Source organism: Lutra lutra, chromosome 3 (assembly GCF_902655055.1).
Source record: "Lutra lutra chromosome 3, mLutLut1.2, whole genome shotgun sequence".
NCBI classification, from domain to species: domain Eukaryota; kingdom Metazoa; phylum Chordata; class Mammalia; order Carnivora; family Mustelidae; genus Lutra; species Lutra lutra.
In genome coordinates, this window is record NC_062280.1 from 52,828,679 (window position 1) to 52,845,793 (window position 17,115).

General features: G+C 35.1%; 1 protein-coding gene across 11 annotated transcripts in view; it reads left to right on the plus strand.

The window, feature by feature from the left end:
- GALNT13 (polypeptide N-acetylgalactosaminyltransferase 13) overlaps positions 1-17,115 on the plus strand; it is a 549,504-nt gene that overhangs the window by 347,142 nt on the left and 185,247 nt on the right. For all 11 annotated transcript variants that reach the window (XM_047721767.1, XM_047721766.1, XM_047721773.1 and 8 more), the window contains 3 exons: positions 3,175-3,341; positions 3,964-4,171; positions 6,801-6,971. In XM_047721767.1, coding sequence (XP_047577723.1) covers positions 3,175-3,341; positions 3,964-4,171; positions 6,801-6,971 — 546 coding nt within the window. The remainder of the gene's footprint in view (positions 1-3,174; positions 3,342-3,963; positions 4,172-6,800; positions 6,972-17,115) is intronic.

Here is a 17,115-nt window from a genome sequence, read left to right on the forward strand (position 1 = left end):
TCAGGGTTGTGAGGTGGAGCCCTATTGGGCACCACACTGGGTGTGGAGACCGCTTAAGATTCCCTCTCTCTCCCTTTGTGCCCCCTTAAAAAAATGCAGTGTCTTGGGCTCACCCCAAATTTACTAAAGCAGAATCTGCATTTTATCAAGATGCCCATGTAATTTCTTTGCACCTTAAAATTTGAAAAGCATAACTTTATAGTTCCAAGGAAGATACCCACAAGAAGATGAAGGTGTTTTATATTTTGTTACTGTGATTAATGTACATACACATTAATGTATGCCTCTAATATGTTAAGCAGTGCAACATAAAGCTGGAGAAAGCCCCTTAGAAAAGATGAAAGAAACTTCAAAGTACAAAAAGCTGGTGTGACTGATTCATAAGCAAGCATGACAATATTGATAGAAATCTATGTCCAAATAATTTTAAAAGCTTGTTCTGTAAGCTCTATTTAGGTATTAAATGGATTCTAGTGATAAGAAAGCATATGCTATGGTTTATTTGACATTTTTTTTCTCTCCTAGCAACACTTAAAATGACCATGTATCTTACGATAGGTCAAACAATAGATGTGGTGAAATACAGAAAATGGTAATAGAACAGTATATCACAACCCCATTAGAAACCATGGAAATAACTCCTGTTCAGGAGCCCCTTGAGATAACAGGACAAACTGACATTGAAAATAATTAATTTGCATAGCTTAAGAATTATTCTAGAAATTATTTTATTATCATACAAAGTTTTCTTTGCTAAATAATTATTTACATAATAATAATAAGAAGGGGAAGAATTAATTAAAATATTAGCCACATTTTATTTGTATGCTACATTAAATAATGACATAGTGGAAATTTTTTCTAAACATAATAGTTGCATTAATAGTAAATTAGTTCATTATAACTTTGTCACATACATTGAATATAAAATTAACATTTGTGATTAGATTTTTCCAACCACAAAAACAAAGCAGGATAGAAATATTTTAAGTAGCTGGATTTGAATATCTGCTTTTAGTTTGGTATTTTAAAACGTTCATCTAAATATCTCATTCATTTTTTTCTTTGTTGGCATTTAGAATACAAAAAAATACAATGTACATGCATAATAACATACCAAAAAATTTAACTTGAATTATTTTTTTTCAAGTGATACTGGGTAGCCATTAGAGACTGCTGTCCTTGGGTTAAACCAACCTTTGTGGACTGTTGGTCTGCTTTCAGCCTGATTTTCCAGATTTACTTCTTTATTGATGCTGATCATGATGGTCTTTAACACACTGTTTGCTCAGCTTGCTGTTTTGTTGGGCAGAAGAATGGAGGTTTGAGGAAGATCATGGTGAGGACATTTTTAAAGTTACCAAGATGGCTTTCTGAGTTCATTTAGTGATAAGCTGCTGGGATGCCCAAGTCACGTGCTGATGAGGCATATAGAAAACATTGGAATCTTGCCACCAGAATGGGAAAAGATGACTATGAATCAAAGTACTTTTTCCCACTACATTTTGATTTTTCTGTATACACGATATATTCTATAGATTGGATGATTAATGAATGCTTTTCACATAAATATATGCAGAGAAAATGTCATAGTTCAGGTATAGTTCCTTCTTATCTGGCTACACTACAGAAGACTTCACTGAGTAGATGAAATTTCAGACTGTTTTAAAGGATGATTAACATCTCAAAAGTCATACAATCAGTATTTGTTTAATTATATGCCATTATGTCCCACATTTTATTGATTTTTTTTTAACTTGCCTGTGAAGAAGGCTAATTTTAACAATGTTTATTTTGTGTCGTGTCTGAGATCATTCATGAGTGGCAGGAAGTATCTAGTTCATTTTATTTTGGGGACAATTTTAATTCTCTAGCTCTTAAGAATATTTCCCATGAAACTATAACCTAAGGTGAATAAACTCTGCTCCTGTTCCAGATACCCAGAGATTTTTTTTTTTCTAAAATTTTATAATTACATGAGTTAAATGTCTGAATGTTGACACGTTGATGCGGGGTGAGGACCAGCTACATGTTAAAGTGAGGGTGATCACCTAGAGCACTACACATACTATTTATCCAAATGTACGTTTTTAGATTTATTTCTTGAAAAGTAAAATTTGGGCTTCTTTGGATTTATAAGCAAAATTTAAAAAAATTTTTTTTCTCAAAACAGCAAGTTCTAAAAGTGATGAGAATTATGGTGTGGTCTGGGAGCACCTGGGTGGCTCAGTTGGTCTAAGCATCTGTGTTTGCCTCAGATCATGATCCCAGGGTTCTGGGATCCAGTTCTGCACTGGGCTTCCTGCTCAGCTGGGAGCTTGCTTGTCCCTCCCTCTCTGCCTCTCCTCCTTCTGTACTCTTTCTCTCTCTGTCTCTCTCTCTCTCTCTCAAATAAATAGAGTTAAAAAAAGATTATGGTGTGCTCTGTGTGACTGGTAGCATTTGTATCACCTGGAAGCAAGCTTTTTTTCAAAAATGCATAATCTTGGGGTATACCCCAGACTGACTGAATCTGAATCTGCATTTTAAGAAATCTCTAGGCGATTCCTGTGCACGCCAAAGTTTGGGAAGTGCTAGTAGCCTGTTCCCTTACCTGATCTCCAATTTTGATTATGTAGTACTAACTGAGAATCTGCAAAGTAAATCCTAGCCCCTCAGTGTTTCCTTCAAAGTAGACATGGTTTATAGCATTCTCAAACAGAATGGAAAACACATGACTAGATTTTAGAATAGAAAAATAATATCAGCTTTATATGCTTCAGAACTCTGTGAGCATGTTTTTTCATGTTCTTATGACTTTTTGAGTTATACAATAAGTATTTTTTCTGAACAAGGAATAAAATTATATCCACTAAATGAATTCATATGTCCCTGTTGTACTGTGGTCTTCTGTTGATAGTGTCAGAATGTTATTTTAGCTTCCTTAGACTTGTGGAAATCATTCTGCTTGTTCCCTACAGGAATTAGAATAAAATACTAACAATTATGCATCTTTAATTTTCAAAATGCCAAGTAATTACTCACATTTACAAAAAGGAAAATTATTTTAGATAATCCTAACGTATTTCCTTAGTAAGGGGCAGTTAAATCTAAAGTGTTATCGTGAATATTTTTATTACAATAATCAGAATGAAAAATGAATTTATAAGCTTGCCTCTCTTCTTTCTTTTCCAGGTGCAAGACAAAGGTCTACCCTGATGAACTTCCAAACACAAGTGTAGTCATTGTGTTTCACAATGAAGCTTGGAGTACTCTCCTTAGAACTGTTTACAGTGTTATAAATCGTTCCCCACGTTATCTGCTCTCTGAGGTCGTCTTGGTAGATGATGCCAGTGAAAGAGGTATAAATATTCTTCCCCCTATATATTTTTTTAATCAGAAAACTTCATTATGGTTGAAAGATAGCTGGGTAATGATCTGTATTTTCCTTAAAATCCTACCAGCCCTGAAATCACCTATCAAATTTCAACAATATACCTAGCCAGTGCCAATTCCAGGAGTCTGCGACTAATTCTTTCAGTTTCTCTCATGATTCCATTTGGTCCATACTAACCTAAGAAATCAGACAAAGTGATGTTCAAAAGTTTTTATTTTTTTCCCAACTTAAATGATCACATGATTGAGCATTAATACGACTTTGTGTACTTCTGTCTTTTGTGTGTGTATGTGCAGGTAAAAGCAAAATAATTTGCAATTAAGAAGTCTCCATTTACTCTTATGGCCTAATTTCTAAATTAAAGTCCGATATATTAATGTCCTTATCTTTGCCAGTCAACTGATAGAGTTATTGTGAAATATACATTAATTTACTGATAAGATCTCTCTGTATTTATTTCACCTAGTGCAAAAAAATGATGGGAGTTGGCTTCCATTTCTGTGTGTTGAATTCCTTCTGGGCAGTAGTAGCTCTGCTGTGTCTTCATATAGTTTCAAAACTTTATAAATTCTTATTGCACATTACAGATTTTCTCAAGTTGACATTAGAGAATTATGTGAAAAATTTAGAGGTGCCGGTAAAAATTATTAGAATGGAAGAGCGCTCTGGGTTAATACGTGCCCGCCTTCGAGGAGCAGCTGCTTCAAAAGGGCAGGTCATAACTTTTCTCGATGCACATTGTGAATGCACCTTAGGATGGCTGGAGCCTTTGCTGGCAAGAATAAAAGAAGACAGGTAAGAATTCATGTGTTATGTCTGCCTGGGTTTTGACTGAACCTGTTAGGACAGTTCCAGGTACCCGTCAAAACTTCCTTATAAATTGCTATTTTTAGAAGTTTATTATCTAGCTTTTAAAAAGCATCCCTCCCCCATTTAATATAGGCTGATTCATGCTGAGTATTAATATTTGTTTAAGAAACAGTTGAGCAATTCAAACAATAAAAATGTGTTGAATATTCATTTTGTAGGTGATAGAAATGAGTCCAATTTGAAATAGTGTCATGTTTTATAAAATTTCAAAGCACCTCATTGTGTCCCCACAACCACCCTGTGAGGAAGGTAACATGGGTGTTCTCGTCTGTACTAGTACTAGGGAGGAACAAAGAATTAAGTAGCTTGTCCCAGTTACTGGAAGTCTTGGGAACAACAATTTACTTCTTCCCATTCCCAGACCAGTCTTTTCTCTACTAGGTCACTGCCCTTTTTCAAAATCTGGTTCAAAACCACCGAGAGGATCTTGAAAATGAAGACACACACTCACACATTCCACTGGAATGAAATCATGGTTACAAAAAAAAACAAAAACCAAAAACAGAGCACAACTATCAGAATTTTAACTATTTAAACAATGATGCCAGTTTGTATACACAAATTGTGAAATCTGAAAAAATTGAATAGTACTTTATAGGAATTAAGAACCCTCACACTTAGCTGAAATTCCATCTGATAATGATGCTATCAAGTACAATTTTTCTTGCAGATATTTGTACACACTGATGATAAATGATTCCTAATTCCTAAGTACTAATGAAGACAACTGTGTTGAATGCCCTGATACAATAACAAAGCATTGCATAACAGCATAACACCTTATTTGCATAGTCATTTCACCTACCCCAGAAAGGTCTTCCTAGAATTGAAGTTTTTAATTAAGCATCCAAGACAAGGGCTGCTTAGGGTGAGCTAGTCCAACTACATCATGTAAACGGCAGGATTTGGTACTTGCCAGGAAGATAGATGGAGGTTGTCAGTAAAATGAACCATAGCAGTTGAAGAAAGCAGTGGGAACCTTTTAGTCAACTGAGTGTAGTACACAGCTAATAACATTTTTCCACTCCATGTATTGTACAGTATGCACTGGAGGGTAAGGCTGGCAAAGTAAAATGAACTTAGAACATCTTAAATGCATTTCCTGGCAACTTTTCCTACATTATGCTGCTCTTTTAAACATGTGCTTCATATTCAACTTACTGAATTTTTAATATAATGTTGTTTAATATCATCATGCATAGACCATTTATTTTTTAATCTAACCTTACGTTTATATTGTATTTGCATGTAATGAATTCTAATGTCTTGTCCTGCTTATACGTTCAAAAGTTGCCGTAAGTAGATAATAAAGTCCTATTCGAGGTTATTAGAACTAATTTTGCCTCCTTACAAATTAAGCCATTAAATTTAATGAAGAAGGAGAGAAAAATACTGATTTTGTAAGGATGAGAATTACCAAGAAACTTTTCCAAGGCTGGATGAATCCTATTGATTTCAGAGAACTAGAGACTTCGACTAATTGTGTGGAGTAGAAGAGTTAGTTGAAAATGAGCATTTGTGATAACTGGTGTTACAAAACCAGAATAAATTATGGACAACATTTATTTGCTTCCCATACTTATGGGTGATTCAAAAGCATACTTGTATTTACCCCCTACAAAATATGAAAAATAAGCTCTGCTCTTTGGAATTGACTACAAGCAATGCAAACTTGAGTAGACCTGAACATTCACTGTAGAGATGACAGACTGATCCTGTAATAAAACGTATAAGCCAGGAATAGAGGAAGATTGGGGGAAGCACAACACGGATTAAAAGAATACCCAGTCTTCTGGTGGAAGTTTCTTACCCTAAAAAGCCACTATCAACAACACCTAGTCTTTAAGAAGAAATAGATCATGAGATAAAACACCAGAAACTTACGTTGCTTATCTTTCCCTATTTTAAAATATGTATATTGTTATGGTAAATTCTGAGATCTAGGACAACACACTTAGAAATCATCATGTCCCTAATACTTTCAGAGGAGACATTTACCTACACTGATGATTATGATTTTTCATGGTTGCTCTGTTTGTTGATTTTTACTTGTTTGTTTCTATAGTAGGTATTTTCTCCAGGAAAAAAAATTCAGAACTCTTTAAACTAACCTCCCACTTTGAGATTCAAAATACCAGGTCTAATTTGCCATCATCCACTCTCTGCTTCTGCGTGCTGTTTCTTTTCAGTGAGCTCTAGCTAAAATGATACATAAGATCAAAGTAGAGCTACTAATCATGCTGTGGGTGGAGGTTTTATGAAAAATAGACCATGATCATCCTGCTGAGTTAGTACTTAGAATGCATTTGGAAATCAACTTAAAGACCAATTAGCATATTTGATCAGATAATAAATGATAGAATGAAGTAGAGACTATAAGCAAGATGTAGTAAAAGGAAATGATTCCATTGAGAAAGAGAATAAAATGAAAATAAAGTCGTATTAAAGTCACAAAATGATTGAATTTCAGCTTAACATCTATACTGAGTCTGAAGAAGTCAATGTAGTATTTAAACTAATATTCATATGTAAACTGGTTTTGCTTTTTCTGCAGGAAAACAGTTGTATGCCCCATCATTGATGTGATTAGTGATGATACCTTTGAATATATGGCTGGGTCAGACATGACTTACGGGGGTTTTAACTGGAAACTGAATTTCCGTTGGTATCCTGTTCCCCAAAGAGAAATGGATAGGAGGAAAGGAGATAGAACATTACCTGTCAGGTATGTAGTGCATATCTTCCAACAGATAGTATGTGTGTTTCTATAATAATTAAGGAGTATTGTAAATCTGTGCTCTCATTTTTAAGTCTTTTAAAAGCATTACTTTTTGTTCATACGCACATTTGCATTATCACTGCTTACATGATAATCTAAGAATCAGTGACAATATTAAATTTAGTTTAAATTAGCACAGAAAAATTTAACTATTGGCAGAAGTGCCAGATTTCTTTGGAAACTTTGTATATTCTGATACATAGAATATATTTATTGTGGATTTTCTATCTGACAGTCTTGATGCTTCCAGTAAATATGTATCTTACCTAAATGCATATGCTTTATAAATAGAGATTCTCAAAATTGAAATAACCAAAAATGTTTTGTCAGATACTCTAAATTTTCCAACCTCAAAGAACTATCTTCCCTATGGATAAAAAAGAAAGCTCCATTTGGAAAATTCTAATATATTAACAATTATGAAGGATTTATTTTTGTTCTAAATTAGTAAAAATAGCTACTTAATTTGAAGTATTGATTCATAAAATATGTTTGCTATTAATACAAAATAAGAAATATCATGTGTATCTTTAGTTGTCCAGATAAGAATTACTCACTGTATTAACATAAAATGATAACCTCCTTATTTTAACATATTATTGTGTACTTCTTACCTGCAACCAAAAATTGATTTCCTAACAATATATTTGAGAGGGAGGGTCACTAGATTTGCTCTTTAAAGATGAAGTTGGCAAATCATGATTTAGTTTCATTATAAAACAATATATATGACCCATTATCTAAACAAGGATGTCTCCTAATCTGCTGAAGAAATGACTTACCCATTGGCAAGACTAATTACCTAATGAATGAATTAAAGCTAACTCTAGGGGTGCCTGGATGGCTCAGTGGGTTAGGCCTCTGCCTTCAGCTCCGGTCATGATCTTGGGGTCCTGGGATCGAGCCCCACATCGAGCTCTCTGCACGGCGGGGTCCTGCTTCTGCCTTCTCTCTGCCTGCCTCTCTGTCTACTTGTGATCTCTCTCTCTGTCAAATAAATAAATAAAAATTAAAAAAAAATAAAGCTAACTCTAAAAATTGGCTCATGAAAGAGAATAGCTGTTATCAAACAGTTAAAATTGGGATTGTTAACCCTCTTAAGGAGATAATTACTACATCAAAAAGAAAAAATGTGGCTCTGAACAGTTTCATAAAGACATGAAGTTATTATGTCAGTGTTTAAGTCTAACTTAGTGGTCTTTAAATCTTGCTATAATCTTCACATTCACCAAGTCTTAGCGATCATTGCTTTTAACAACTTGAGGAAAGACAGGCACTTTTATTACCATTGTTTATTAGAAATCCTGTTTTCCCAGGTCATGGTTTCATTTAGTGTTAGCTGATTTTTCAGCTTCTGAACCTATGTCAGAATTTTAAGGATACTTGACCAGTACACTCAAATATAATGTGTTTATTCATTTGAGAATGAAGTTTGAAAGAATGTCACTTTTTAAAACATATTGGCAAAAGACATGCTTTATTTACCTTTATTTTCTCATAAGAGTGAAAACGTAGATAGATAACTCAGAGTTACCCAACATTCACAGTAAGAAATTGTTGATCTCATACACAAAAGTAAAGATCTACATAGAAATTGGCCATTATTTCTCCTCTTTCATTAGTTTAAAAAAAAAGGAAACATCCAGCTTGCTGTGTTTTAGCCACAGCTTACATGTTTTTACTATAGTAACATGAAGACCCAATAAAATCGAAGTATATTATATCTGTTTTCTCAGTAATGTCACAGTATTTCACTTTATAAAGTGCTAAGGGAGCTGGAACAAGAGAAAGAGAGAAACCTCAGTCTTTGCTGAAGTTCCACATTTTTATGGCAAAAGGTGAAGTTCCAGATTTTTATGGCAAAAGGTTAATTAATTCACAGCCTGTGTTGTAACAGCCCGCAGGTAATTTTCATCAGCATAGCTGTAATGTGAACTTTCTTTGTACTTGTAATCTATTACTCGAAGACGTGATCATTTTTCTCACATTTGTACAAACAGATAAATCATTCTAGGTGATGAAGATGATTTTTTCCCCTACTTGATTAACAGAATTCTGAATAGCTAAAGTGATTAAAATGAGGTTGAAATTTTAGCTTTTTTAGCAGAATGCCTCATTTAAAATGTCAGTTATGACAGAACTTTCTAGTGACTATAATTGGCTAGTTAGTCATCATTTAGAAATACAGTCATACATCTGCATACATAGAGAACCAACTTGAACTTGTGACTTAACCTTAGATATACCCCATTTAAACTAAACTTTATAATGGTTTATATGTATTATTCTATTGTCAACTTCTGGGCTTTGATATTTTCATTTTGATACCAAGTGAAGTTTGTAAAATACTTGGTATTTGTGAAGTTATGAGTTTGGAATAATAGCACACATAACCTTGAACATTTAGTTTTCTTAAATCAGTAAACTCTTCTCGACATTTTAGCAGTCATATTACATGACTTTCAGTAATATCTCAATTATATGTGCAACAATAGAGTAATCAAATTGTTCAACCAGAGGTCATAAACCAGGAGCTTATGTATCAGACATGCCGTGTAGATATGTTTTTTTGTTTTTTTGTTTTTTTGTTTTTGGCATGCATAGTGTTTTGCATTTTAAAAAATTACCAACATTAAAAAAAAATTTTTTATTAACATACAGTGTATTGTTTGTTTCAGGGGTACAGGTCTGTGATTCATCAGTCTTAAACAATTCATAACACTCCCCATAGCACATACCCTCCCCAATGTCCATCACCCAGCCACTCCACCCCCCTCACCCCCCTCCCCTCCAGCAGCTCTCAGTTTGTTTCCTGAGACCAAGAGTCTCTTAAGGTTTGTCTCCCTCTCCGGTTTCGTCTTGTTTCATTTTCCATCCCTTCCCCTATGATCCTCTGACTTGTTTCTCAAATTCCTCAAATCAGTGAGATTATATGATAATTGTCCCTCCTGATTGACATATTACATTTAGCATAATACCCTCTAATTCCAGCCACACCATTGCAAATGGCAAGATTACCAACATTATAAAAATGAGATGTTCTAAGTAAATGTATGAATTTTTACCTATCCTTGAAAAGTCAGATCTTGCTATAATGGTCTTGTTTTCCTACTTTGGCACCATCAGGTGGGGTTGAGTAAAAGCTACCATTTAGAAATAGCCTAAGGGGTGCCTGGGTGGCTCAGTCGGTTAAGCATCTGCCTTCAGCTCAGGTCATAATTCCAGGGTCCTGGGGTCAAGCCCTGCATCTGGCTCCCTTGCTCGGCAGGAAGGCTGCTTCTCCCTCTGCCTCTGCCTGCTGCTCCCCCTCCTTGTGCTCTCTCTCTCTCTCTGGTCTGTCAAATGAATAAATTAAAAAAAAAAACTTCAAAAATGGCCTAAAGGTTTACCTTAGTCTCCCAACCCCTTTTCTTGTGTGTTCCTGAGGTTGAGGCTGAGGATCGGTGTCCATTTGCCACCATTCTTTTTTTTTTTTTTTAAAGATTATGTATTTATTTATTTATTTGACAGACAAAGATCACAAGTAGGCAGAGAGACAGGCAGAGAAAGAGGAGGAAGCAGGCTCCCCACTGAGCAGAGAGCCTGATGTGGGGCTTAGTCCCAGGACCCTGGGATCATGACCTGAGCCGAAGGCAGAGGCTTTAACCCACTGAGCCACCCGAGTGCCCCCATTTGCCACCATTCTTGCTTAAAGAAATGTTTCTCGGTAACTGTTCCGGTCAAGCTTGTTGCAACTAATCAACTTCACATGTTGACTTTATTTGCCTTGCTATAATCTTTTAAATTTGTGACCTTGACTTAGAGGCTACTGCCTAGGAAATGATTGAATTGGAAGCTCATGAAACATATTAGCCCTGCATGAATACGCATCTCCATGACCTAATGGAATAGGCAACCAGTAACATAACTTATATGGTAATGCAGATAATCCCCTAAATCATTTCATTAGGTTGGGGGTGTATTATGCATTTTGCTAGTGTGTATCTTTTTTTGAGGTGATATGGTTCAGGCTACTGAAGTGAGTTGGATTATGTATGCAAATGTGCATGCCTCCCAACTGTGGAGCCCTGTGCTAGGTTCTGCTCATACAAAAATGAATCTGGCTATCTCTGCTCTGAAGTGGCTCACTGGTGCTGCCATATGTATGCTGGACGAGGGAGTGGGGAGAGCCTAAGTGGCCAGAGCGCGGATGCACAGGAGTTAGACTACATCAACTGCTAGAGCGGTATGTGCTTCTGGAAGAATCTGGCTTTAATCTTATTGATTGTTTTAGTTTCTTAATTATGCCCTGTAGTAATCTTTGATAAATAATTATAAAGATAATACTTTCTACTTTAATTTTTCATTGATTAAAACAGGTTACTTTATTAAAAAACCTACTAGTTATTTATCAAGTCTATATAGCTTTCTTTACTCTTTCTGTGTGCCTTATGGACTCTTTTACGTTTAGTCATTAATAATATTCTTGACATAGGGGCGCCTGGGTGGCTCAGTCGGTTAAACCTCTGCCTTCAGCTCAGGTCATGATCTCAGGGTCCTGGGATCGAGCCGCACATCGGGCTCTCTGCTCAGCAGAGAGCCTGCTTACCCCTCTCTCTCTCTCTGCCTGCCTCTCTGCCTACTTGTGATCTCTCTCTGTCAAATAAATAAATAAAATATTTTAAAAAAAGGAAAAAAAATAATATTCTTGACATGACTTTTTTCATTCTTACATGGAATACCATATTCAGTATCTTCCTCAGGTAAAACAAAAGTGTTAGATTTGCTTCTAATATTTGCTCTCATAATAAATCAAACATAGATGTAATGATGAATTTTATTCCTTACACATTTTACTTACTTAGAGATCCCTTTTTATTAACATTTGTCTGATATTATACATTTATTTTTCTCTCAACTGGAATTAGGAATTTGTAAAGAAGATAAAATTAGTTAAGCATTATTAACAACATCTCAGATTATAATTATTGTTCCTTATTGTGAAAAACTCATAAGATGTTCACATATATTAGTTCCCATAACCTTCTAGTGTGATATCATAGAGGAAGCATTGAGGCTGGCTTTGAAGGATCTAGGTTTTATTTCAAGCTCCTTTGATTGGGAAATTACCCATTCTTCTCAACTATGAAAAATAATATTATTCCCTGTTTTGCTTAACTTGTGAAGTGTTAACATGTTAAATGAGAAATATATTTGAAAGCAGTTACTTTAAATTTACTTCTGAAAATGTAAGTAACAAATATATGCGTTTCTAAATAAATGTGACAAGTATCTAAAGGTATAAAGAAGCAGAACACCAATGAGCCACCTCTTTTAGTATTTCATTATATTTCCTTCCAGAGAGTTTCTTTTCAGATAGATAGATTTCTCCATAATTGTTTTTATTTATTTATCTGAGAAAGAGAGCAAAAGACCGAGAGAAAGCAGGAGCAGAGGGAGGGGCAGAGGGAGAAGCAGGCTCCTCAATGAGGACAGAGCCCAATTTGGGGCTTGATCCCAGGACCCCAAGATCACAACCTGAGCCAAAGGCAGATGCTTAACCAACTGAGCCACGCAGGTACCCCGGATTTCTCCACAATTTAAAAATTGATATATTTTTTTTTCAAGCCATTAATTTTTTAAAAAAAATAAAAATTTTAATGGCTGCTAGCATGTCAATTATTTACTTAGCTTTTTAATTTTTTTAAGATTTATTTATTTATTTTAGAGAAAGTGAGAGTTGAGAGAGAGCCAGGGTGGGGCAGAGAGAGAGAGAGAAGGAGAGAGAATCCTCAAGCTGACTCCCTGCTGAGCACAGAAGAATGACATGGGGCTCGATCCCAGGACCCTGAAATCATGATCTGAGCCCAAATCAAGAGTTGGTCACTCAGCAGACTGAGCCACACAGGCACCCCAGCTTTTTTATTTCTTATAAATCCAATTGAGAGGTTTTTTTATGCTTAATTTTGCCAATTTTGTCTTCTGATTTTTTTGCATATAATGTGCAATTAAGAAATATGAAATTTGCTTTAATATGTTGATACCTTTTGCCAGTTTGAGTCCCCCCCAAAATTATCAGGCTCTAATTTATAGTTCCTCTAGTAAGTATAATTTTAAAAAACACACTTATTTTATTCTGTAAAATGTTTTACAAATGAGACACAATATTTTCTATAATTTAATAGCAACTAAGAATATATTGCTGGGGCTCCTAGGCTAAGAGGTGGGACATCGGGTGGCTCAGTCGGTTAAGCATCTGCCTTTCGCAGATTGGAGGGACAGCAGGGACCCATGATCTCAGGGTCCTGGGATCCAGCCCCGCATCCAGCTCCCTGCTCAGTGGGGAGTCTGCTTCTCCCTTTCACTCTGCCTGCTGCTCCTCCTGCTTGTACTCTCTCTCTCTTTCTCTCGAATAAATGAATAAAATCTATATATATTGCTTAATTTTTATCTGTCAGATGTTCTCTATTAGATTTTTCCCAGGCCAATGAAAATACATTTTACATTGGAGGAGAGAAGCAAAGATAATCTCAAATCCTGTGAAACACTTCTGTACAATAGAAGATACTAAACACAAAGCAAAATTGTGGGATGGGTCAAAATTATGGGATGAACAAAGACTTTGAAGGAAAAAGTTTGAAGGAAAAACTTTAGAATATTCCAACTGTTCAACATTCTTCTTTAACTCATGTTAAAATCTAATGTACGTTCATTTTGAAAGAAAAAAATCGCACCTTATGTGGAGTATGTGAATCTATAGGTTTTCAAGAAAATAGCACATGTATATTATATTACTTCCTAATAGTTTAGAAGATAATTTATAAGACTTTCCTAGCACTCTGTTGAGATAAGATGAAAACCAGGGTATTAACGAAAACATTTAAAAACATCTGGCCCCATTGTTTATTTTGACTCTTCCTACACATAAAATGAAAGTAAAGGAAAGATAAAAAATTTGCACCAATTATTGTACATCCTCTTGGAAGCTTAGGGTTTTATCAGGTTGTGAGGATTATGAAAAGGGATTAAGGAAAAAGGAAAAAAATACTTTTGCTTTCCTGGTATATAGGTCTTTAAGCACAAGTTGAAGTATTTCATTCCTTACTTGTTGGTAAATGGGATCGTTGGCAGCAAAGCAAGCCATTTGCCCATATTTTTTTTAAGCAGAACTTTTCTCTTCTTTTTTTTTTTTCTTTTTCTTATCCTTTAAAAATAGCTTTGAAACTGTTTGTGTGTTCCATAGACTAAAGGATTGAGCAGGTTTCCTTGGTTAGAGCTTAAACCAGTGTGGGCTCTTAAAGTGGCAGTTTCTTCTCTACCAAAGCTGCATCTTCTTACTCAAGTATATGTTCAAATGAGTATCATGGTGTGCAGTATTTCACTAAACCCCATTTCTGTTCTCTTTAAAAACCTTGAAATACATTCAACATTTGATTACTCATCACTCTAATAAAATTATAGTTACACTTTTGCTTCCTTTCTCTCTCTTCTGCTTTCTATATTGGGGATAGTAGACAGAATAAGGAGGGAAGGAGAGAAATTCACAGCATCTAATTTTCCTTTGGTTTCTAAGCCTGCAAAATGGTTAACCAAATTATATTTTATAATTTAAAAAAAATTGAGATTATATGAGTATTTCAGCTGTTTATGCCTCACATTTGTGTAAATAATAAAATATTTATGTTTATAATTTCTCTTTATTATGGCTTATAATATATATGAGAAATGTTATTAACACAGAGCTAAATACTTACAGGCTAGATGTTGTGTTATTTGATCATTGAAAATCACAGCTTGAAGCTGACCTATAGTCTCTCAAATCTTTAGATTTTTTTTTCCACAGAGACCTTATTTGCCAAGTCTTCATAGGAAGACACGGTGCATATATTTGGGGCTTGAAATCAGAAAAAGTGTATTTCTAATTAGCTACTTCAAATTCTTTGGTGCATATGGATACATTGAGAGATGACTAATTGGTAGATAGGGAGAGAGGTATGTAGGGAGAGGGAGAAAGAAAGGAAGGAAAGAAAAAAGAGAAGAGATGGGAAGGAAAGGAAAGAGAGAAGAGAGAAAAGAGAAAACAGAGAAAAAAAGAGAAAAGAAAGATTGTTTCCTTAATTGGGCTACTGACTATCTGGGGGCTCTTGAACAAGTCATTTAAACACATTGCAACTAAATTTGGTTGACCAGATCTATACGGATTTTAAAGTTCTAAAATACTACAATTCTATTAAAATTAATTAGATTCTGAAAGTAATTTTTAAAAAGCTGATTATAATCCAGCCAAACACAAATGTTGTCTCTTCCTTATTAAAATTAATATTTAAAATGTGTAGTTCTTGTTTTGTTCTGGTACTACTCCAATAGTGTTATATCCATTAATACATATATCCTCATTTTATAGATGTTCCTATTAAGAGCTAAACACTTTGAATACAGGAAGATAGTTAATAATAGATTAAGCTGGAACACAGAGTTTAAGTGGCTTACCAAAGGTCACACACACTGGGGTTGAGTTTAACCCCAGTCAGTTTAGATACAAGTCTGTGCTCCTAAAAAGTAAACTTACCCTCTCTTGAGTCTCCTGTGATCTCTGCTTTTTACACTTTGGTGTTGATCCTAGTGTGATATAATTGACTTACCATCTTATTGGTGAAAATGTAGACATCACAGTTTAGCGTTAATGAATAATCAGATGTGTTCTGTCATAATTTCTTTAACCTTGCCGACTTCTGGTGAAATACTTCAGTGTTTTTCCATGTCAAATGCTTACTTTTTGGAATCCTTTCCTATAGTCTACATTTCAATTCTAAAATAATACCAAGCTCAATCCCCAAAACTTCTAGATGATAAAATCCTGGAAGGACCTAAGGCATCTTTGTTACTTATCAGTTTAGTAGATGTGAAGAAAGAATTCTTTTTGTAATTTCGGAAATAAAGTTGCAGGTGATTTTAACTTACAAATAGTTTGCTTTGTGGGCATGGGGATACATGCTTATTTGTTTATTTTACTTATTTAACAAGTATCTATTAATAGTCTAATAATATTAAACAAATATATTAGCTATATATATACAGGTGGCAAAATACATGCAGAAATAAATGTAATACTCAAAAAAAGTAACAAAGTTCCTTGAGAGAGAAAGAGACTGAGGGCTATTGAAGGAGGCAGAAGGGGAGGATTATATCCAGATTGGAGGGATAGCAGCTGTACTGAGGGCAGGCTGCATGGAATAATAGTCTTTGGCCTAAGAATAGAGCAGGTTTGAACATACACCAGAAGTTTCCAAAGGGAAATCCAAGTGACAAGTGGATATGGACATGTGCACCAGAGAGGGAAAGTTCCTATTAACAGCTAAACACTTTGAATATAGGAAAATAGTTAAAAAGGAATGGAGATGCTCTTTGGGTGGCACCACATCACTGATGCCACAATAAGGAGCTGGGATTTCTATTTTTTAAGAGAGAGTGAGTGCATGAATTGGGGCTGGGGAGGGGTGGGACCGTGGGAGACGGAAAGAGACTCTCAGATCCAAGATGAGCGTTGAATCCAGCATAGGGCTTGATCTCACAATCCCGAGGTCATGACCAGAGCCGAAATCAGTAGTCAGAAGCTTAACCAATGGAACCATCCAGGCACCCCTGGAATTTATTTCATAAAATAGATACTTAAGCATCTCGTAAACAGTTTCCGAAGAGTTTTGATTTAGAAAGATTTATCTGGCTATGGTTTGTAGAGTGAATTTTGGAAGCAGGAGACTCCAGAAGCAAGAGGATTACCTTAACAGAGTTAGAAGTAAGAGGACTAAAATTGGATAGCAACCATGATAACAGAGAGCAAAGAGTCAGAAATACTTTGGAAAAAAAAAACAAACAAACAGGAAGTATTTGGGAAATGATTGAATGGGGCACAGAAAAGAAAGTTGCTAAAAGGGGTTTTATCCTTTCGTATTGAGATTCTGGAAGGAACTAGAGGACACTGAAGGAGAAGCATACATGGAAGGATAGCACAGGTTCAGTGCTATTTTGTATACCCTGAGCAGACCCAACAGGATTTTCTTTTTTAAGAAAACATCTAGAAAGTAATTAGAAAAACACAAACAATGCATAA